We start from the raw sequence: 22849 nt of genomic DNA, 5'->3' as shown, positions 1-22849 counted from the left end.
TATTGATGCTGAAGCTAAACACACTCCATATTCAATTTTTCAATTATTATTTTCAAATGATATAGTAGACTTAATAGTGTACCAAACTAATTTGTATGCATACCAAATAAAAATGAAAACTAGCAAAATTTATATTCCTACAGATACAAATGAAATAATGACTTTCCTTGATATGAATATTTTAATGGGTATAAAACGTAATCCAAGCTATAAAGTCTCTATAATAGAGACTACTGGTCTAAGCTTTGGACTTACATGATGATTATATAAGTTCTCTTATGACTGTAAACCGTTTTGGTTGGCTACTATCATCTTTACATTTAAATGACAACTCGGTTATACCAAAAATGGGCGAAACGGGTTATGATAAATTGTACAAAGTTCAACCTTTTTTAAAAAAAATTCGAGAAAATTTTCAAAATTATTACTACCCACACAAAATTATAGCAGTTGATGAATCAACGATTAAATTCAAAGGACGATCAACTTTAAAGCAATACATACCGAATAAACCAATAAAAAGAGGTTACAAAGTGTGGTCGTTAGCCGATAAACATGGATATCTATGGAATTTCGATTTATACTTAGAGGACGAGTAGTTAAATATTTAACAAATTCATTACAACATAAAAACTATAACTTGTAAATTGATAATTTTTTTACAAGTGTACCACTTTTGACATATTTGAAATCAAAAGGTATTTATTGTTGTGGAACTGTTAAAAGTACTAGAAAATACTTGCCAAAGTTAGAGTTAGATAAAAATATGAACATGGGTGACATAATTGATTGGAATATGAGCAACCAGTATCACATTTCAATTGTTAAATGGAAAGATAAACGAGGAGTTACTTTGCTATCCAACTTTCAGAATCCTACTGACGCATGACGTCGTTGAAATCAAAAGAAAATCCAAAGATGGAATCACATCAATGATTCCTTGTCCCAGTGTACTTAAGGACTATAATATGAACATGAACTGCGTCGATAAATTTGATCAGTATAAAAAAATGTATCACACAGATAAAAAAAGTCGAAAATGGTTAGGTTATTGTATATTTTTCTTTTTTTTTTTTGACGCAGCTATTGTAAATTCTCATATTATATATAAAAAAATAACATTAAAACATTTTCGTCGTGAGATCTCAAAAAGTCTCGTTTCAAAAACTTTTGTTCAAAAACGCCAACAGAAAAGTTCCGGATCGCCATCGCCTATTTACATAAAAAAAAGCATCTGTATCACCTTCATTTCGCAAAGATCAATCACCACATCAGCCAGACCGAACGACAAGAATAAGATGCGCTCATTGTAGCACTAAAGAAAAAGAAGTTCGCACAGATTGGAAATGCACCATATGTTACGTACCACTTTGCATTTCAAAGTCAAAAAATTGTTTTAATAATTACCTGCACTCATGTTAAAATGTAAGTTTTAGTTATTTTAGATCTAATATTATCAATTTTTAAATCCTAATATATGTTTTTGATTTATTACAGCGCAAAGAAAAATATTATGATCTTGCATAGCAGGACATTTTTTAACCCACTTCTTTTTTATAAATAAAAAAACAATTTTTTTAATTTTTAATTTTTGAACATTTAATTATATGTAATAAACAGAAAAGTTTGAAAAAAATAAAAAACTAAGTTTGTGTGCTACACGGGTTTTTTCATTTGTAAAAATGTCGTGCCTCAAAGAGTTGGTACATTATTAGAACATTAATTTATAATAATTAGGGCTCGGAAGTTGATGAATTTTGCATTTTTTTTTGGAACTTTTTAGACGATGCTCTCCTGGCCACAAATCTGTTTCGTAAGCATGTGAATCTAAATAACTAATTTTTATTTTGCATTTTTTTGCATTTTTACTTTTTAAGTCATTTTTTGAAATTTTTAGGTCATTTTCCCACAATTTTAGTTATTTTTACTGATTTCACACTAGTTTATTTCTTATCGTTTCTTGTTGACCATTATGCCGATAACTTAAACCACAGACATTTATAAAACAAATATTTTTAATTTTTTAATTTTCCTATTTTAAGGACATTTTTGTCATTTTTATGTCATATTTTGAATTTTATAGTAACATAGAGTAAAATATTTTAAAAAAATGTATTTTTATTAATATAAAACTAATATTTGTAATTTTTTTAGGACAGTTTTTACCATTTTTATGGTCATTTTTTATTGTTTTTAAGGTCAACTTCCGAGTCCTAATAATAATATTTAAAATCTATATTGCATATTGCGTGAAGGTACCAAGGCTAATTTTTTTTTTCTTATATAAGTATTATGTAAAATTCTTTTAAATTAATAATAAAAAAAGTAATCAAACTGATAACGAAAAAATATTTGAAATTCATTTTATTTAAGTTCCCTATATCATGTAATTCATACTATTATGTGTAACAAGTTTGTGGAAAAAAAATTTTCAAATTTCAGAGGCGGGAGACACGGGGAATAAAGGATTTTTACATATTACAGGAGAGGGGGTGGCGTAAAAATTCCAGAAACTGTCGTGCAAATGCATGTAAATTACATATTAAATATTGACGTAGAAAATTTTTGGAAAAAATTATTTTTCCGCGTGGGCAAAGCTAAGAAACGTTTCCCCCGCCCCGCATATAGAAAATTGAATTTTCTGGGTAAACCGGTGCCGTACAAATTCATACAAATTATGTGTAAAAGGATTGTGTAAGAAAAAGTTTAGATTTCAAATTTGGGGGGGGGGGGACACGGGAAAATAGATTTTTTGCATATTACAGGAGAGGGGATGCCGTACAAATTTCGAAAACGGTCGTACAAATTCGTACAAATTGAGTTCTTGAGATTTACTAAATTAAAAAAAAAAAATACTTATTTATATACGTTAGGGGGGTTGGAGACATATGTCTCTGGCCCCTCTTCAGTATTTTTGATAGTCTAATAATAACGTCGTACAAATTTTGAAAACTCTTGTATAAGTTCATACAAATGACGTACAAAATATTTGAATAAAAATTGTTTACAGTTTTCGTGGTGGGGAGGGGGGCTGGTGACATGAACGTCCGTGTATATAGGGACCGTCGTGGATAGATCAGTAAAGAGGGGGGGGGGGGTCGCGTCTAGAATATTCGGACGCTGTCACCGTAACACACGCGCATCATCGAATGATCGAGAATATTATCGATCATTCCAGATCTGTACCCAACACTAAGAATAGAATTGAATACCTACAACTTCTTCACAGATTCCTTATTTTTTAACTTTTTAAGAAATCATAGTCATAGGGCACCGCCTGAACTTTTCTATCCGTGGTTAGGTTAGGTTAAACAACTTAAGTCAAAACCTCTTGATACACATTATATACATTCAGAGTTTTGCTTTGTGGTATATAAAATATAAATGGTTAAGTTATTCCATTTTTGAAAATTTTACATAGAATTATCTATGTGAAAAAAAGTTACTTTCCAAATCTACTTTACAGTACGCTAATGTTTGATTTTACGATTATTTATTGTTATTGCAAAATAAACTTTTATTGGGGATCAAATATTTTGAATTGAATTGGAAAATTATTAGAGTATATTGGTATTTTCGGTAAAAATGTTTTTTATCTTCTATAGTACGCATCCTGTCAAAATTGAAAAGAATAGAACATGTATTTACAAGTATTTGAAACAACTTTGTAAAAAAAAAATTCATAAAAAAAGTTCAATAATATCGTCGGAAACATCTAGGTACACTGGCGCACTTTTCTATATAAAAATGGAGCCAAAAATGTATAACAATTCATCAATTGAGAATGGCTGGGCCGATTTGGCTCAAATTTTTTTTTAAATTGTTCGTAATTGCCAGGAGAAGGTTTTTAAAAAAAAAATTTTGGAAAAACTCTAAACACCCGCACCACAAATACTTTTTAATATTTAACGTGTATTTTTATATACATAGATTGTTTAAATTTTTTATTGTCATAGTAAAAAAACAAATTAAAAATTAAAAAATATATTATTATAATTAAAATGTTAACGTGGGTTTACTACATGGACTTAACAACTTTATTACGCTCCTATAATTCCAACAGCAGTTCTGGCCGCATGGGTTAAGGTGTCATTTAAAGTGTAGTGAACCGTCATGGTTCGAATTCAAATCCACTCAAGGGATCAAAATTGAGAACGGCTGGGCCGATTTGGCTCAAATTTTTTTTAAATTGTTCGTAATTGCCAAGAGAAGGTTTTTACGAAAAAAAATTTTGGAAAGTCTGTGGGATCAATTTAGAATTTTCATGTTTTTCGCACGGTCAGCTGTACGTTGCCAGTTCTCGTGTTGGCAAATCGTCTTCGTTGTTTATTTTGACGACAGAAAACAAAACGAAAAACATTGTTTATCATATTGCTCTCAACTGATTTCTGTTTTAATTCATAAAAATCAATAAATAAATTCTTGAACTATTTGTTTTATTATCACTCTAAAGTTTATCAGAAGGCGTTAAGTTCGCCGGGTCCACTTAATATTAAAAAAAAATTTTTTGCAAAACAACGTTTGCCGGGTCAGCTAGTTTAAATATAAAAATATAGAAGAAGAGGACGGAGATAACAATTTTTAGTCTAACCACTCTAACCCTAGCAAGGGCCCTTTAATAAGATCGCAGACTGGGCCTTTTGACGCCAGTCCGACTCTGACTATGAGTAACTAGACTTGGTGAAGCATCTCCTGGATAAATAAGCACTCTCTGTTTAAATCTATGAAAAATATGGTTTAACATTTACGTTAACTCACATTCAAAGTGTAATATATTTACGTTTTTAAATCGAAAACTTATTCTCGTGTAAGTATTATTATTTGCTAGAATTATTGTCATTTTTTATCGATATATAAAAAAATTATTTTATATCTGTTTAATTTAATTCAGTAAAATGTATTTTTCGAACTAAACCTGCAGTATACCCCTAGGAATTTACATTTTTTTTTTTAGCTTTTCCTACTGTACCTTACATCTAATGTGCGCCTATATACTTTTGGTACAGAATTTTGTAATTTACCTACGCCATGTTTCCGTACGTCAAGCGGCATTGACTCAACAACGTGTGCTATGACATGAAATAGATTTTTCATACCAGTGTCCAAAAAAATCATTTACTTGTTCAAATAACTGATTTCACTTTAACGTTTAAGCCGTCCCGCAGGACGTAGGATCTAACTGGGAAAAATGATCGAGTACAAAAACGGTGTAGGTACCTACCTCCATTTAGTTACTTATCAACACCGTGCAATTATTGTTAGTTGTTGAAATGTCTTTCCAAAAATATTTTAATACACATAATCACACAGATACTATGTTTAATAGAATAATAAGCATTTAAAATACGTACCTACCTACTTGAATTATTCACGATTCAAGTCTTCACTACTAAATACTATACGTCATATTCCATACTGGGCGCGTGCTACACGTACTGGTTACCATAGATGAATGCCGATCTCCGGGTGGGTACAACCACCAAAATATTATTATTTCGAGATACCTACCGGAAAAACTATGAATAACTAGGTACACTCTATGGGAAAAACGAACCGACGAACCGACAACGGTAATGAAACCTAGATGGCGTTGTAACGTGACTTTATCTCGTAAACATTAATTATTATAATATATTATGTTTATTATTTTTTTTTATTCCTCTATCTAGAATTGGACAATACGTTGTGATAACAATGTTTACTACGGACACAGAACTGATAAGCGACAATAAGAGTAAATTGAGACTTGTGAGTTGTGAGGCTAGCGCCCAACACAGCGCAGTGCAAGCGGCATCCACCCGCTTCCCACCGTAAAACCACCAACCAGCCCACCCGCGGCTACCGCTATATCCTCATTTATTATTACTATTATGACCATTGTGGGTAACCTACCTGTCTAGTGTTTACCTACGATAAATTTTCCGTCTTCTCTTGTTGAAAAGTGAAAACTAAAATAGTTTACGGCGACGGTAGTCGGTAATGCAAATCGTTTCGATTTTACACGCCCGACTGGGTTAACACTACGGACTACGTTTATTTTATTCTTTAAAATGTAAATGATTTTTCGAAAAAAATCCAATTTATTTCATACACGGATCCCGTTGGTTAACCATTTCGTTTTTCCTATGAGCCGTCATTAGGAATAACTCACGTCTGTAGGTAATCTAATAACGCTTGAACTGAGACTTGAGAGTAAGTACGTGTGTTATGTACATTTTGTGTGTGAGCGTTTGTTTGTTTGTTTATTAGAGATAATATTATTATTTATGCACATATTTGAAATTGACTTGAGGTCTTACATGGCTACTTCCTTTTCTCACAATGTTTTAAAACATTGTTACCTCTTTTCAACTGCTTTAGATCTAATTGTTTTAAATTTCCACAGTGGCTATTATTACTAATTTCTATTTTTATTTTTCTATAACTATACACAAAAATCTAAAATCATAATCAAGTATCAAAATTTATGATAACCAAATCTCGCTATGTTTCATTGAAATAGTTAATTTATTGTTTGAAAACATAAACTATGATGATAAAGACAAAGAATGAGCTAATCAATAGTTTGATAAAATTACAAAATGTCGCTGATCACGATGTGATTTTTAGAAACAAATGGATCCATTTAATCATTCAACTCCATTCTTTTAAAATAGACTCATATCTTGTATGTTATAGAAATATTTAGTGTAAATTGAAAATTTGCCTTTTCTTTTTTTGATTTTTATTACACTAAATTAATTTAATCAGATTAGTTTTTGTGAGACTAAGACACCTTATTAGATTGATTTATAAATATAAACATTTTGTTATAAATATCATTATTGTTCTTATCATAGTTTATTTTATTTTTTCGATAATTTAATTATAATTTTTTTTTTTTTTTTATGTAAATTACTAATATCAAATAATTTAAAAATTTCTTAATAAAATCTATAGGTTTCAGTTTCATAGGCTATAGCAATAACCTAAATTTAGAAATTAATTTTATGAATACTTGTCAAAGATTTCCAAACTATTCATAACTATAGTTTTTTGCTTTTCATTTTTTTTAATTTCCTTGTAATAAGTTAAAGTATGACTATAGAATTTATCATTAAGTACATACTATGTAATAAGGATGTATAATTTTTAATTAATCAATATTATATTAATGTACCCAAATCAAGTCTTTGTAAATCCTATACATCACTTATGCTTATTATACTAAATTGTATGGACTATGATAAAAAAAAAAAATTAATATCCCAACGTTATCTAATGTATGTTATTATTTATTATGAACATGATCTTTGTATATTTGATTATTGACTGTCTTTGTTTAAATAAAATATATAAATAATAGTTAATATTTATTTTTTTCAGTTACTATCTATGTTAAAAAAATATGCTTGCCTATGCAGAAATGTCAAAAATGGACACATGTGGCATTCAACAAATCACACTTGGATCAAATATTATTGTCGATGATTTATTTTTTAATGAAACAAACATTAAATTAAATAGTACTAAGAACGAAGTGATACTATCAGATTCATATAGTGATCAAAAATATATTCCGAATGACATTCATAATAAATTGAAAAAAGATAATCTAGATGTTAGTAATGATAAATCAAAGAAACTTAAACTTAAATGTAAAAAAGGTCAACAAATATCTTTAAATAAACTAAACCTTAATACTCACCTCGAAATTAAACCGCCTATAAAACAGTCCTATACATGTACTATTTGTAAAAAATTATTTCAATACAAATACAGATATGATGCTCATATTCAAAGTCACAATGTTGAAAAACAAAAATATAAGTGTAAAATTTGTGATAAATCTTTCACACGTAAATATCACATTAGCATACATAATAGAACACATACAGGTGAAAAACCATATAAATGTGAACTATGTGAAAAATTATTTTCAATGAAACATCATCTCCTGTCTCACATTAGAACTCATACAGGTGAAAAGCCTTACACTTGTGACATGTGCAATGAATCATTTACCCGCAAAGATATTCTAAGCAAGCATGTTAGAACTCACTTAGGTGAACAACTTTCAACATGTATAAAATGTCAAAAACAATTTTCTATGAAAACATATACTGGAGAAAAACAGTACTTCTGTCATTTGTGTCAACAATTCGAGCCTCAATCAAATATTTTAAATAACATTAACACTAATCTTAATCATGACTTTGGCTTAGAATTGCTTAACAATGACAAATGTATTGAAACAACAGACTTTGTTGACATAAAATATGAAAACAACATAGAAAGTAGTGACGAGTCAAAGTCGGCATCAAACATGTTAACATATCAACCCTACGATGAAATGCTGAATAACACTAAAGAATTTCAGTCTGATGTAAAATGCCTCGAAACATTCTGTAGTGTAGAATTTAAAGAAAAGCCATATAAATGTCATATGTGTCAACAATTGTTTTCTAATAAACAAAATCTTGATTCTCACATCAGAAGCCACACTACAAAACAACCTTATACATGTACAATTTGTAAGAAATCGTTTTTCTATAAGTACCGTTTTGATGCTCACATAACTAACCATAAAATGGACAAATATAAATGTAAAATTTGTGAGAAATCTTTTACTCGAAAATACCATTTTGATACTCATTATAGAATACACACTGGTGAAAAACCTTTTAAATGTGAAATATGTCTGAAATTATTCTCGTTAAAACATCATCTTATATCCCACATTAGAACTCACACTGGCGAGAAACCGTTTAATTGTGAACTTTGTAATGAATCATTTCGCCGTAAAGATATACTTAGTAATCATATTAGAATTCATACTGGAGAAAAACAATTTGTTTGTGATTATTGTGAAAAACAATTCTCTATGAAACAATATCTTATTAGACATATGAGAACGCACACTGGAGAAAAACCATTTATTTGTCATGTGTGTCAAAAAAGATTTTCGCAACGATCTGGCCTTGATTGTCATATAAGAATCCACACTGGAGAGAAACCGTTTCAATGTAAGGTGTGTAAGAAATTATTTTCTAGAAGAGACAATTTAACAATACATATGTCAACTCATAATATTGATATAGAAGTTGGAAATCAATGATGACAGTTGAATTAAAACATTTTCTTATTAAAAAGGGTGTATTGCAGTGATGTATCAATTAAAAAACCCAATTTTTAATGTGTACATTTTTACACGTTTTAATAACTCACTATTCTAGTCCTAACTGCCTCAACCAAGAAAAATATAAACCTGGAATGTGTATCAAAGAAATCCTGTTTACATTATTTTAAAATTTATTGATTTATATAATTGTTATGTAGTTATAATTCAAATTGTATTCTTAGTTGTATAAAAATTTATTATTAATAAGTACATTCAACAGTATATAATTTTTTTAACATTCATAATTTATTACAAGATGATATTTTATAAATTCTTTTGTATAATTGTACACTTACAAATGTAGTAATAAAATAATTTCTAGATCAAACTTAATTTCAGTATTCCACGTTCCAAAAGTTAATTTATTATATTATTATCTGTTTATTGTTTTTTTTTTACTTTATAAACGTTGTCGACAAATTGTATTTTATTTATTTAACATCTATAATTTATGACAATCATACAAAAGGCAATATAATTACAATATTTTGTGATTATAATTCTATTAAATTTACTTTTTTGTAATATCTAAATAAGCGATTTAATAAGTGATTTTTGGTCAATATTGTTGTAATATATAAATATTAAAATATAATTATTATTATATTTACAGAGTAATTACCAGTGTAGTTTTTATCGTAACAAACTTCCACATTCAAATACAAATAAATTCATAACAATATTGCATTTAAAAACAATAATACACATATTACTTTATTCTTGTGTGTTGCTTCAATAGAAAAACAAATGATAACAAAACGTCAATTTTTAAGAGACTTGAATTTTACAGAAACGATTCATGTTATTTCTGATGTAACAAATACATTGAGTGATAGTGTTTCGTTCTCTGCGCATTAAATCTCCCATCAACTAAAATCAGTAAAACATTTTAGAAATACATTAAACATGTGATAGACTTAAATATCAACTTACAGCTTCCAACAAGGCACTCTTCCTTTCAACAATTTCAGTTCGTGGTGTCTTCATTGGTGGCATTTTTTTGACTGGTTTAGATTCTTTTTTGGAAGTGTTTTTACGTTTTTGGCCACGTTCATTAATGGATTTTTCACATTTATCATTTGTTTTAGAACATACGTCAGTTTTAACATCAGTGCTAATAACTTCACTGTCACGATCAATTATTAAAGTGGAATCGACTTCTTTGTTTTTAATTATTGAAGTAGAATTTGAATTTTCATTTTTTTCAGTTATTAAAGCATCTATTACTGGAGTAGAACTGGGTTCTTCGTTTTTCTCTATTATTGAAGTTTCTATTACTGATGAAGAACATGGTTTCTCATTTTGTTCTAATACATTTTTATTCTCTAGTGACTCAGATGTTCTAACTATAGGTAGTTCTTCAGGTGGTTCATTGTCACTTAGATCATCACTAGATTGATCATATTGCTCTAATAGTTTTAATACAACTGATTTATTCGACTCTTCTAATTGTTCATCCTTAACAATACCTGCATAAAATAAAACAAAACAATATAAATTACAACATTTAATTAATAATATTATACTACATATTATACACATTGATAATGATAAATTACTATAAAAGTATAATTAATGAATTACAATAACTGAATGTAAAAACCAGGCAATTAAATAATGAATAGATTTAAAATTTAATTTTGAAAAAGATAGAATATCATTCTTGAAAATAATCCTATACATAATTTATTGTTTCATTTTAGTATTGAAGTCATTATCAGTAACCAAATGTTAAGAAATATTTTGGAATAATTATATCGCTATATTATAATATTTTAGAATATAAATTTAAAAAAAATGTTTAATACAGAATTGTATGATTTTAAGATGAACTAAAAAACTCAATGTTAAGTGCTAAAAATTTTTATATTAAAACATAGATAAAATTTAAGAATATTATAGCATATTACTAATTGCATCTTAGTCAATAAATAATCAAATGTGATTAAGTAATAATTCAAATCACTTAAATATTATTTATTTAACTTAAAATTACCATTGAGGTAAATTGGGAAATTATTTTGCATATTAATTAACTAACTTTACTAAAATTATACATCTATACTCTTTTCAAGTTAAGAAACAGTCGGCAGTGTCCAGTTTTTATCTAGATAAAGTCAGACAACATCCATTTGTCCTCCTTACCCAATCAATCATTTATATGCCTGATATAGTTTAACAAAGCTTCTGCATACTAGTTAACATCAACTACATTTCTTAACTTGAATAGAATATAGTCATAGCTATTTATGCAAGGTTTGTGATTATACTGTACATATAATATAAAATAAATTACCAACTATTCCAGCAAAACGTTTTAAGTTTCCATTCATTGGTTCTTCAACAGGTTCTGTGAATTCACCATTAAACCTTGGTCGTTTTCTATTGTTAAATCGTTTATTTCCTATAAACAAAATATGCAATTATTATATAATCAGAAGTAAACAATTGCACTAATTTATCATAAAAAATAATTATTTAATTACCAGAATTGTTAGTTTTATTTTTTTTATTAAATCTCTGGAAATCTTCATCTGCTATACGTTCCCCTCTCTTATTTTTTTCATCCTCTATATCTACTTTTGTTTTAATGGCTTCTTTAGTTGGCCATTTTCTGCAAATATTATACATTACAAATTTGTTAACTGAAATAATATGTTCTAGTATAAACTATGATACTCACTTCTTTCTTTCCTCGATCCAATTTTTAATAGCATCTGAGTTATTACTATACAACACTTTCTTGTGTAGTCCCAATCGATGATGCATATTTTGATGTTCTTTAACAGCACTAGCATGTCCCACAAAGTCACAATCACCTAATTCACATGCTACTTGGTTTTTATCATTTTTAGGTACAAAATTACTTTTACTCTGATTATTAAAACTAAGAGGAGGTCCTCCTCTAGGGCGATAATTTTGATATTGCTGTCTAGGTTTAAATTGAAATCTATTATCATGTTGTGATTGCTGATATCTTGGATTTTGTTTATTAAAGGGAAATCTTTGTTGTCCAGGAGGCCTAAAAGAAGGCCTTTGATTGAATTCATGTCTAGGTAAATTAAATGGAGACTGCTGTTGTTGATAACATTGATCTGCTGGTAATTTGTATGGTTCAGGATTCTGTACTTGAGGTCGAAATGAATTATTTGGTGTTGCATTAATACCAGGGCTTGGAGACTGGTATGAAGAGCCAACTGGCTGATTGCAATTTAAATTTATAGACTGAAATGGGGGTGGTATATTTGGATTGTTAAAATTTTGGATTGGAGGAGGCTGGTTGTAGTTTTGAATTGGAGGACAATTATTATAATTTTGAATAGGAGGAGGTTGACTAAAATTTTGGATAGGTGGTATAAATACTTGTCCAGGTGTTCTATAGGGAGGTACTGATTGTTGGTTAAAACAAGGACCAGCAGATGGAGGTGGGTAATTAGAATTTGGCGGTATTTCAATATGTTGAATTGGTAATTGATTTTGGACAGGAGTTTGATAGAAAGGTGGAGGTAATGCAGTATTAGGAACTTGGTACGCAGGTATTGAGGGGTCATGATGTTGTCGGGGAGGTTGATAAAAAGATCCTGGTGGTGTAAACTGTTGTGGAGGTGATTGAAATCGTGGACCAAATTGTTGCTGTTGAAAAGATCTAGGAGTATATGACTGTGATTGTTGATTAGGCCCATTTGGTGAGTAATTTGATAAACCATTTGGACGATACATGTCAGAAGAATATAATTTAGTTATTTCTGAAATAAATATAAATATTTAAATTAAATTTAAAACCTTTTCTACCTCACAATCCCCAGCAGCCTTCCTAGACGCTTAAAACATAAATGGTGCAGAAACCTTTTACACATTTTAATCTAAAAAAATAAAAAAAATATAGGTCCAAATACCTAAATTCTAATCTTACAACTTTTAAAAATCAACATTAAAGTCATCATTGGGTGACTTCCTTACTCATTATTTTTTGTTTTGTGTATACTTAGGTATTTTCTCTTATCATATATACTTATTGTGACATATGATATAAATTGTATATTTCAACTTAGAAATAAAAAAAAAATATTAAAATTAGTAACAACTAAAATGGTGATATATTTTTTTTGTGTAAACCATATTTTTCATACCATAAAAATAAAGAAGATATATTATATAAGTGCAAAACAAATTTAAAATTCTATTAAAAACATAAATTATGAATTTTTAGTATTTGAATAATATAATGTTAGAAACTGTTTAAAACTAGTATTGATTTTGAAATAAATTAAAATAATTCCTCAAATCTAAAATCTTTAAAAATATTAGTATAACTTATCCAAAATCAATCACTACAAAAATAAATAGATTATATCAATCTTGATAAACCGTAAATACAAAAAAATCACAATAGATTTTAAAAAAGATAATTTTCAGTAGTTACTAACTTAAGATAAAAAGCTGAGAATATTTTAATTTTGACTTTATATAGTGGACATTTGTTCAGTTATACAGATATAAAAATTATATCAAAATGTGTGTACCAAATCATGATGTGATTTTTTTATTATTTATGGAACGTGATAATTTTATTTGTTTTGATTAAACTATTTCTGGATACAAAGTTAAAAACACTGCAATAGTTGGGAACACAGCAATAACGAAAAATTTTTGTTAAATATTTAAAACTTAAATTTATATAATTGTAATCTAAAGGAAAAATACCCAGTAGCCTGATAATAAAATCACCGTGCAATGCATGTAGTTGTTTTTCAAAATACACGTTCCTCGTTATTAATTTCGATATGCGAATTATATTTGATACTCGTGATTTTAAATTGTTTTAATATCAAACTAGATTAAAGACCAACTTGGAATTTAAAACCGTGTATTTGTGACTGGCGAGCACTTTAACAAACAGCAGACGGCACTTAGTCCTCGGCACTCGGCAGTAGTCGTAACTCGTATTTCGTACACTTCGTAGCACTCAGTAGCTTGGTACAATATTACAATAATACTTATTGCTAGTTGTTGGCTGTTGCTATTATTTTTTAAACGTACAAGTATTGAAATCGAAGCACGTGTTTAGTTATCACAATCAATACACAGTATTATCATTTATCAGCAACTTTGTCAAGATTTAAAATATTATCTTAAATCATGGCGGTAATCACATAATTTCCCAGTTCGCCAACCTTGTGTATCGAATTGATGCACATGGTTGCACGGTAACACTGAATTCGACCTCCTCATACACACAATCACAATAACAATATAATTATTAATTATTATTATTCTTATCAATTATCATACTAAAAAATCAACTCTCAAGCTCACTTCATTGCAAGTTGAAAGCTTTCAACTTGCTTTGAAGCTTGATATTGTGTCCAGTCAATGATCTAGTTTTTACTGTTAATTCTTTGTTGTAGTCAACCATCTAATCGTTATGTATGAATCTAGCAATTTTTTTCTCAATTCTTTTAAAACTTAACTCATTTGTGCATTAATTTCAATCAATATTTACAAATATTTACTAAAATGAATTATTCGTCAGCTTTAACGTGATCGTCTTACAGTGTATTTAATTGTTAATGGTTTTATAACCTACAAATTACTAGTCAATATATTTTCGGTAAGCAATTCATCACATATCGTGGAAAATAATTTCACATTCATCATTGTATATCTGAATTATATTAACTAGTATATATGTTTCAGTTGTAGTTTTATACATTTACAAAATCTAGTTGAAGTCAGTTGATATGGCTGTTCAACAGAAATACAGACGAGAAGAAGTTAGCGAAGTTAGTTGTTGCCTTAAGTACATCATTTTCAGTTTTAATGTGTTATTTTGGGTAAGATAAAAAAAAACAAATTCTTTTCTTAAAATCTTATTTCAGTAATTTAATTTTACAATTTTAGATGTTTGGTTTGTCCGTAATGGCAGTGGGCGTTTGGGCATGGACAGAAAAAAATGCATTTAATAATCTTAGTAAACTCACACATTTAGCATTAGATCCAGCTTTTGCTTTAATTTTAATTGGTAAGTCTTACATTTATCATAGAAAAATTCAGATTTTGTATAATATTTTGATATTTTTCAGGTGGAATAACTTTTATAATAGGTTTCACGGGTTGCATTGGAGCATTGCGTGAAAACACATGTTTACTTGGAAGTGTAAGAATTAAAAATTATTGCATAACTGAATGCATATTTTGTTTTTAATTATTCATATGAATAATATGCATTTTATTCTATTTTAGTATGCAGTTCTTTTAGCTGTAATTTTGATACTTGAACTAACCGCAGGAGTATTAACTTTTGTATTCAAAGATTCTGTAAGTTTACTTTTTACTTTTTTAATAAATTAACTTTTAAGTAAATTTTTTAATATATATTAATAATAAATTATAGATTAAATCACAAGCCACTGAAGGACTCCAAACATTCATTGTTCATTACAGGGAAGACCCTGATCAGCAAAATCTTATTGATTGGATACAGGAAGACTGGGTATCTTATATTATTTTATACAATTATATTATTCATTTGTATTATTTATTATTATTAATTTATATTTATATTTTTTTTAAATTTAAGTTGCAATGCTGTGGAATCAAAGGTCCTGAAGATTGGGATTTAAACAATTATTTTAACTGCTCTTCACAAAAAGTTGGCAGCCGAGAAGCATGTGGAGTACCTTTTTCTTGTTGCAAACGTAAACTAAATGTAAATTATTATTTATAAGTATATACTATATAAATCTTAACTCCATAATACATACACATATTAAACAAATTCAAAAATTCTTTGTAGGAAATAGTAGAAAATAAACAATGCGGGTATGATGTTAGAAAAGAAGGATTTGTAAGTATAAATATTTTTGTATGTACTTTTATCAGGCGCGGGTCTAAGAGTGCTTTATATTATAATGAGGCTGATGAACTATGTAATTTGTTGCATATTTACTTACATTGAAAATAAATAATTTAATCGCCAATGTAAAAAAATGTAAAACTTCATTTAAGTTACTAAATTTAAAATACATAATTACCCGTAAAAACATAAATCCAAAATTTAATTTTTATTTCTTTTGATTTTTGAAAACCTGTCAATAACTTAAACTAAAATAATATTATATTAATTAAAATAAAAAGTGAAAAATGCGAGCAATGACAAAAATGATGATGTGCTACTATATCACATTGCTTATCAGCACCATGAGAAATTACCAGCTTATAGATAGAATGATTTGCATAATATTGTACTCATAAAAACTCAATTTTATAATTTTTTTTATCATTTGAAGTAAATGTTATAATAATTATATAATTAAATCTGGGAGGGCATTGCACCCATGCACCCCCTTGTATTCGCACCTGATTTAGATTAAGTTGAAATAATGCTAATTAATATGAATCATAAAATTATTATGCTTTATTTATAGTTCTTACAAAATATATAATCTATTACAGTGGTGCCGATCACCTAATTTATCTATGGCAGATGTTAAGTAGATTTTGTAGATGAGAAACTAATCTTAGGACATTGGGACTAAGTTGTTGATTCAAAATTTTACCAATAAAGATAAAGAAATATCATAGAGGATTATATTAATCATAAATAATTATTTTATAACCCCAGCATCTGCTGTCAACTGAAATTGGAAAGATTGCAGGGGGCTCTTAGTTAGGTAATCAAGTATTAAATGTATTACCTAAGTAACTCTTCAAATCCCTTTTTTTATGCATTGCCATAATATATTTTAGTATCGGCATCACTGATCTACTATAGTAAAATTAATTAAAAGCTTTTAACAACTACATAATATTATGTATATTAACATTCAACAACTCTTAATAATGTCATATTATGGCAATTATTATAGTATGCTGAAAAATGGACAAGTTTAAATTTACCAACGCAAACAGGTGAAAGAAATATATATGAAAGAGGTTGCATGCGGGCCGCTGAGGAATGGGTTGAGGATAATTTTATTGGAGTTTTAACAACAGTTATGACTGTCACCATATTACAGGTATTAGGTATTTCTCACTAACAATACTAGGCATGTACTCTGTTTTTTGATATTTGGTTGTATGGTATTTTAATTATATGCATGTTTTATTTTGCATTTTCAGTTATATATTTTTTTATTTTATTTTACAATGCTTGCGTGTAATTGTATTTAGACCGACGATGTCGGAAAACGAGTGGACCTCATCATAAATGAAAAGGGATGTTTGCAATCTGGAGAAGAATGGCTAGAAAGAAATATGCTTTTTATAGCTACTGTATGTCTTATATCAGCATTTTGTAAGGTGAGTTAGATCGATTAAAAATGTTTCGGTTCTAAAACAATATACCCTTTGAATAACTGGAAATAAATTAGGTAAGACAATGCTGTCCATTCACTTAATAGTTATTTTTAAATTAATATTTAATTTCCTTATTGAGTATAAAATTATTTCTATGTAGTCTTGTATTGCACATTCCTTAGGTACTTAAAATACTCTTATTTTTATAACTCAGAAAATTTACTAAATAATTTAATGTAAGTCACCTCTCCATCACACTTACAATTAAATTTTCATTTTAATGCTTGGTTGATGTCATAATATATTGTAAATCTGAATTATCAAGTAGTTCTATACAAACTATAAGTATTTTATAAAGATGTATAGTTTAACAATTTTTTTTAAATGTAACAAAAATAAAAATTTACCCGCAATTAATAATTATTGAATGTACCAAAAATTGATGGTTTTTTGTTATTTTTTTTTTAATTTCAAAGAAAACATTTGAAATTACTTGCGTATAATGACATTCTGTTAACATGATATTTATAATGAATCATATTCTTTAACTTGAGTTAAATTTAAATCACTACACAGTTTATAATGGTAATCTAATCATTACATTTTTTATATTCTTTAAATTAAATAAATTAAAGTCATCTTAAAATATTTTGATTCTCGTTTTTTAATTTATCAATTTTATTTAATATTTCAACAGTTTTATAGTTATTTACAACAATTTAAAAGAGGTAATTTTAGTATAGAAATAATATACATTATCAAGTTTGTGCATGTTTTTAAAAAAAAAAATATTATTTAAATGTTTTGAATTTGATATCACTCTCAATTTTAAATTAATTTTTATGTGTTTATTATTTTTTTATTTCAGATTTTAGGCATATGCTTTGCTCAAAATCTACGTGCTGACATATTTGCACAAAAAGGCAAGTGGCACTAGATGGAATTCATCTTAAGACATGAACTAACAAGATTATAAATATATATAATTTTTTAAGAAGATTTTTAGCCTAATCAATATTTTTTCATACCTAAAATAGTGATAAAAAGATTGTAGTCCAACGTCCAACCGTTGAATGTGAATATGCTTCTATAAATTTTTATTTAATTTTCAGGTTTTTGATTAAGTTTGATTGGTCATTCTCATAACAATATATCATTAATACCTTATTATATCACACTCTCACAAATAATAAGATTTAATTATAGATATCTTTATTCCTTTTTTTTTTTTTAACGACTCATTACTCATACATAGGTTGGTACCTATATGTATGTGTATTTTGTCTTGGAACTCTCTTGACAACTACACATTTACGACCCAAGTGAAATTCCCTACAATATACATGCAGTCATGATACTGAATTTCATTTTTACAATTCAAATACTTAATCCTTGTAAAAACTATTTCTTGAATAATCTCTGCTTTTTAAAATTTTCAAAGATATATTTTGTAGTGACCCAAAACAACTACACTTTTGTTACATCTGTATTGTTTCTTTGTTTACCAAAATTTAGATCTCTTTTTGGGGGGGTTTTTGTCATTGTAATAAATTTAATTTTTGATTTTGCTCAAAGTATCTTAAAGTATTATTTTATAAAGATATGTAAATTGTATTAGATTTGTGCCAAACAAATTGTAGTATTAAAATACAGTTTATTTTCAATTAATTTTTAGGTTAAGTTCCTACTAGTACTACTTACATAATCTAAAATTGAATTATGCTTAACTTCACAAGTATACTAATAATTATTTAAACACGTGTATTACTAACTCTACTAACACACTTAATCTATACATTCCATTATATAACATACACTATTTTGTAAAAAATAAAATAAAAAAATTTATAATTAATAAACAATCTGTAGTTTTTTAATTTTAGCTTTACTTTGAATTATGCAATTTATGCAATTGCACATCAAATTATTTATTCCTTATCCATCATAGTATAATGGTATAATTTTAACTTATCATGCCTTTCTGGTTACTGTTCAAATTTCAAATTAACCATAATTGTTTAATTCAAAAGTTAATAATTTTATAAAGACAAATAATAGAGTAACCAAGTTATTCGGTTATCATTACAAATAAATTTAAAGCATCTTGTAATAAAACAACTTGATTCATTATCTTAATTATTGATTAATAGTACTATTAAACAGTCAAACATGTACGCAAATAGATAAATAGACAGTTCATTTTTTTATTTCAATTTTCATCAAGGAAAACTACATGGTATTTAGTTAAGAAATTAAAATTTCCAAGTTAATACAAAACAAAAGTTAAATAACCAAACTTCATTCAATAACATTTCTATTCTATTGGTCTTTAGAAGATAAATTTAAAGGCTTATAATAAAATAATTACTTCAGCGTGATTTTGCTCAGATATTGTCAAAATAAAATTTGTAAGTGCAAAAATAATTTTATAGAATTTTTGAACTTGATAATATTAAAAACTACAAGTATTTAAATAACAATATTCATATAAAATATGAAATTTTAAATGATACTATTCAGTCTAAAATAAAAGATAAAGTATGGTGAAAAAAATGCTTTTAATTATTAAAATAAAACAAGTATTGAATGTTTATACTCAACATTTAAACAAATAAATACTAATCAAATAAACTTAAATTAAAATATTTTTTAGCCTTTGAAATATAATTTTTTACCATTATATTAAAATATAAGCAAATCAATTATGAAAGAATTCAAAATCAATAAGTTATTTATAATATAAACTGAAATATAAATAAATTTAAGAGAACATTATTAAGCTGTATCATTGAAATAAAAAAAAATTGCTATTTTATGAAAGTATTTAATTACTAACATTTAAAGATTTAAAATGATTGATGAACTAATAATATCTTAAGGCATACTTGCCACATAAAATAATAAAATAATTGAAGACATTTATAATAGGACTTAATATTAAAAAAGTTTCTTTTTGAACACTTGTCATCCTTATATTATAATAGTTAAATACCATTTTTATTTTCAGGAGCATGCCATGTAAGTCTTTCTTCGTAAAACTGGATAACAATTTGTGGGCACATTATATTAGCCTCTTTAGCAGAGATTAAATCAGCTTCTTCAATTCCTTTCCACTTTAATAAAAACATCAATTGGCCGCTAGAATCAGTTGCACCAATAATTTTTTCTGCTATTTTTTCAGGGGGAGTCGAAGAATCAGAAACATCATTATCCCTTTCCTCTGACAAACTGTTATCTTCATCATCAGCTCTATCGTTATCCATATCGTTATCATCATTATCTTCGGTATCATCAGATTTATCAGACTTGTCGGACTTATCAGACTTATTATCAGATTTATCGACTTTTTTATTCGGTAGAGGAGATATCTTTCTACGTTCTTTAGATGGACCAGCATCTGATGATGCGCCACTTGTAGCAGTCGAATTAGACAATGTTCGTTTACGGGTACGCTCAGGTTGTTCCTTTTTTTTCTTTTCTTTAAGTTCCGGATGTTTTAACTTTTCTTCATAATCCTTGATTAATTCTTCACAGTCAAGATTTTCTTCAGGTTCCCAAGTATTATCTGAATCACTGTAACCATTCCATTTAAGAAAATACTCCACCTTGCCATTTCTAATACGCTTATCCAAAATTTTTTCCACAGAATATTCCTCCTCTTGTTCTTCAGCTTCAGAACTAGAATCCGTTGAGTGTTTTTCAACTTCTTTTGATCTAAAATAAAAATACATAAATATGTTGATAATAATACATAAAAATAAATTTATCATTAATTTTGTATATGTTAACTGCAGTAACAACAACAAGTGTTTATTTTGTTATTTTATAAACATAATCTTTATAAAAACATTATTCTTCAAGTATGAAAATAATAGTTAAACATAAAACTTCAATACACGCATAGAAAAATATTAACTTAAAATTACAAAATATAAATTAATGCAATTTATTTTAATTTAATATTTTTAATATTTAAAAATAAGAAAATTAAATTATGATACAACTTAAAAAATAAATTTAATATTTAACATTTTTTATAAAAATATAAATTATTAAAACTATGAAATTAAAATCATAAACTTGTAATACAACTTATCTAATAATCGTAAGAATAAGTTTGTCAAATGGACAGGAATCCAATAATTTCCATCTACAAAACTGCCTAACGTTATTATGTAGCATATAAAGGGATGGCAGCATTAAACTACTTAATGGAGAAATATGAAAACGAATATGTACATAAATGCGTAGTATTTCTATAAACCTAACAGCAGAGAATGTTCCCCGATGTACTTGCAGAATTTTCTGATTATAAATCAATAAGTTTTAAGTTTTCTAAAAAAATTATTTTAATTATTCCTTGCTCGTCTGATATAATCAAAATCGAGTTGGACGATCGTACCAATTGGTCTATACCGAAAGTTGATACAACAAAAACGTGCTCAAGTAAAATTCAAAAGCCGTTGTGTACGAGTGCGCGGCAACGATTACAATGGACGCGCGTAAACAGGTTGGCGGCGACAGTGTGTATACAATGTATATTCTAAGGACTACACATGCAAGAATAAGACGAAACACTAAATAACGTCGAATCGGAATAAAGTTTAACCATAAGTCATCCATTATAGATCTGAAATAAATTTGTGACTTAATATTTTTAGTAGCCCCCTTAAATTTAGACGATGACGGCAGCGGCGGCGGCGGTGGCGGCGTCGACGACATTATCAAGATGTTCGATAGTGTATGGAATACCTTTCGATGATATTCAGCGGGTTACCCACTGACGATATAGGGAAAAGATGTGCAAACAAAGAAGTTAGAAGACGGCGGGTAAAAGTCGAATGGATGGGATATTGGAGGCCCGTCCATGTGTACATTAGCTGTTACTCACTTGGAACTCATGTTGAAGAGTCTTGCGAATAAAACTGAAAATAGATCAATGGCGACGAGATAATATTCAACCAGCGGGCGGAATCGAAGAAAAATGAAAACTGAACTGACTGAATACCGGAATTAAGACGAGTGCAGACTGACGGCAACGCGTACAACGTAGTGTAAAGTGTTTAACTATTATTCATCTGAAAACAACAGAAAATGGTCCGACAAGAAGCAACCGACGAGCAAACCAGGGGAGCAAACTAATAAACGCCAATCGAAATAAATGAATGAAAATTAACAATAATTGTAGTGGTACTGGTGGTAGTGGCGGTACAAACGCCAGTCTGTTAGCAAAAGGGAAACAAAAAATAATGTGCGTGAAAATTATATCTGGCTAGACTGGCTACCTCCAACAAAATGAACTGCAAAATTATTGAGGAAGGACGTCCAAATGACGGGCGTACAAACGGTTCGGAATTATCGTATCCCCGAGAATGCGTGTTTGTCAGTAAC

General features: G+C 27.9%; 4 protein-coding genes across 9 annotated transcripts; 2 read left to right on the top strand and 2 right to left on the bottom strand.

Annotated features, from left to right (window-relative positions):
• The first annotated feature begins 5787 nt into the window (after positions 1-5787).
• LOC112593016 (zinc finger protein 227-like) lies at positions 5788-9335 on the top strand. Of its 2 annotated transcripts, none has more exons than XM_025337223.1 (2): positions 5788-6192; positions 7366-9335. In XM_025337223.1, the coding sequence occupies exon 2, from the start codon at positions 7388-7390 to the stop codon at positions 9095-9097; it is 1710 nt and encodes a 569-aa protein (XP_025193008.1). In that variant the 5' UTR covers positions 5788-6192; positions 7366-7387; the 3' UTR covers positions 9098-9335. The 2 variants fall into 2 exon arrangements, with proteins under 2 accessions (XP_025193008.1, XP_025193009.1); XM_025337224.1 differs by having other exon boundaries at positions 5788-6196.
• Positions 9336-9718: 383 nt separating this feature from the next.
• Positions 9719-14233, bottom strand: LOC112593017 (nuclear fragile X mental retardation-interacting protein 1). 3 transcript variants are annotated; one of them, XM_025337225.1, is made up of 6 exons: positions 13865-14233; positions 11844-12906; positions 11647-11774; positions 11457-11564; positions 10094-10629; positions 9719-10030 (listed from the first exon to the last, which is right to left on the bottom strand). In XM_025337225.1, the coding sequence occupies exons 2-6, from the start codon at positions 12878-12880 to the stop codon at positions 9929-9931; spliced, it is 1911 nt and encodes a 636-aa protein (XP_025193010.1). In that variant the 5' UTR covers positions 12881-12906; positions 13865-14233; the 3' UTR covers positions 9719-9928. The 3 variants fall into 3 exon arrangements, with proteins under 3 accessions (XP_025193010.1, XP_025193011.1, XP_025193013.1); XM_025337226.1 differs by having other exon boundaries at positions 13889-14233; XM_025337228.1 differs by having other exon boundaries at positions 9720-10030; positions 14011-14233.
• Positions 14234-14435: 202 nt separating this feature from the next.
• Positions 14436-19038, top strand: LOC112593011 (tetraspanin-5). Of its 3 annotated transcripts, XM_025337215.1 has the most exons (11): positions 14436-14771; positions 14858-14994; positions 15062-15182; positions 15244-15317; positions 15404-15478; positions 15555-15653; positions 15741-15869; positions 15957-16007; positions 17029-17178; positions 17333-17461; positions 18327-19038. In XM_025337215.1, exons 2-11 carry the CDS (start codon positions 14902-14904, stop codon positions 18393-18395), a joined length of 990 nt encoding a protein of 329 aa, XP_025193000.1. In that variant the 5' UTR covers positions 14436-14771; positions 14858-14901; the 3' UTR covers positions 18396-19038. The 3 variants fall into 3 exon arrangements, with proteins under 3 accessions (XP_025193000.1, XP_025193001.1, XP_025193002.1); XM_025337216.1 differs by lacking the exon at positions 17333-17461; XM_025337217.1 differs by lacking the exon at positions 17029-17178 and having other exon boundaries at positions 18327-19035.
• Positions 19039-20389: 1351 nt separating this feature from the next.
• On the bottom strand, positions 20390-22618 carry LOC112592957 (chromobox protein homolog 1-like). Its single transcript, XM_025337133.1, has 2 exons — positions 22350-22618; positions 20390-21172 (listed from the first exon to the last, which is right to left on the bottom strand). The coding sequence occupies exons 1-2, from the start codon at positions 22358-22360 to the stop codon at positions 20443-20445; spliced, it is 741 nt and encodes a 246-aa protein (XP_025192918.1). The 5' UTR covers positions 22361-22618; the 3' UTR covers positions 20390-20442.
• Positions 22619-22849: the final 231 nt, after the last annotated feature.

Source organism: Melanaphis sacchari, unplaced genomic scaffold, assembly GCF_002803265.2.
Source record: "Melanaphis sacchari strain LSU unplaced genomic scaffold, SCAv2.0 Contig19_pilon_pilon, whole genome shotgun sequence".
NCBI lineage: Eukaryota > Metazoa > Arthropoda > Insecta > Hemiptera > Aphididae > Melanaphis > Melanaphis sacchari.
Note: the sequence above shows the minus strand (reverse complement) of the source record. Positions and strands in the feature narration are given on the sequence as shown.

Coding starts and splice junctions, on each gene's coding strand:
- LOC112593011 (XM_025337215.1), top strand. CDS start 14,902: ATGGCTGTTCAACAGAAATACAGACGAGAAGAAGTTAGCGAAGTTAGT. Junction 14,995..15,061: donor GTTTTAATGTGTTATTTTGG/GTAAGATAAAAA, acceptor TTACAATTTTAG/ATGTTTGGTTTGTCCGTAAT. Junction 15,479..15,554: donor CTTTTGTATTCAAAGATTCT/GTAAGTTTACTT, acceptor AATAAATTATAG/ATTAAATCACAAGCCACTGA.
- LOC112593017 (XM_025337225.1), bottom strand. CDS start 12,880: ATGTATCGTCCAAATGGTTTATCAAATTACTCACCAAATGGGCCTAAT. Junction 11,775..11,843: donor TGGATCGAGGAAAGAAAGAA/GTGAGTATCATA, acceptor TAATATTTGCAG/AAAATGGCCAACTAAAGAAG. Junction 10,031..10,093: donor AGAGTGCCTTGTTGGAAGCT/GTAAGTTGATAT, acceptor TACTGATTTTAG/TTGATGGGAGATTTAATGCG.
- LOC112593016 (XM_025337223.1), top strand. CDS start 7,388: ATGCTTGCCTATGCAGAAATGTCAAAAATGGACACATGTGGCATTCAA.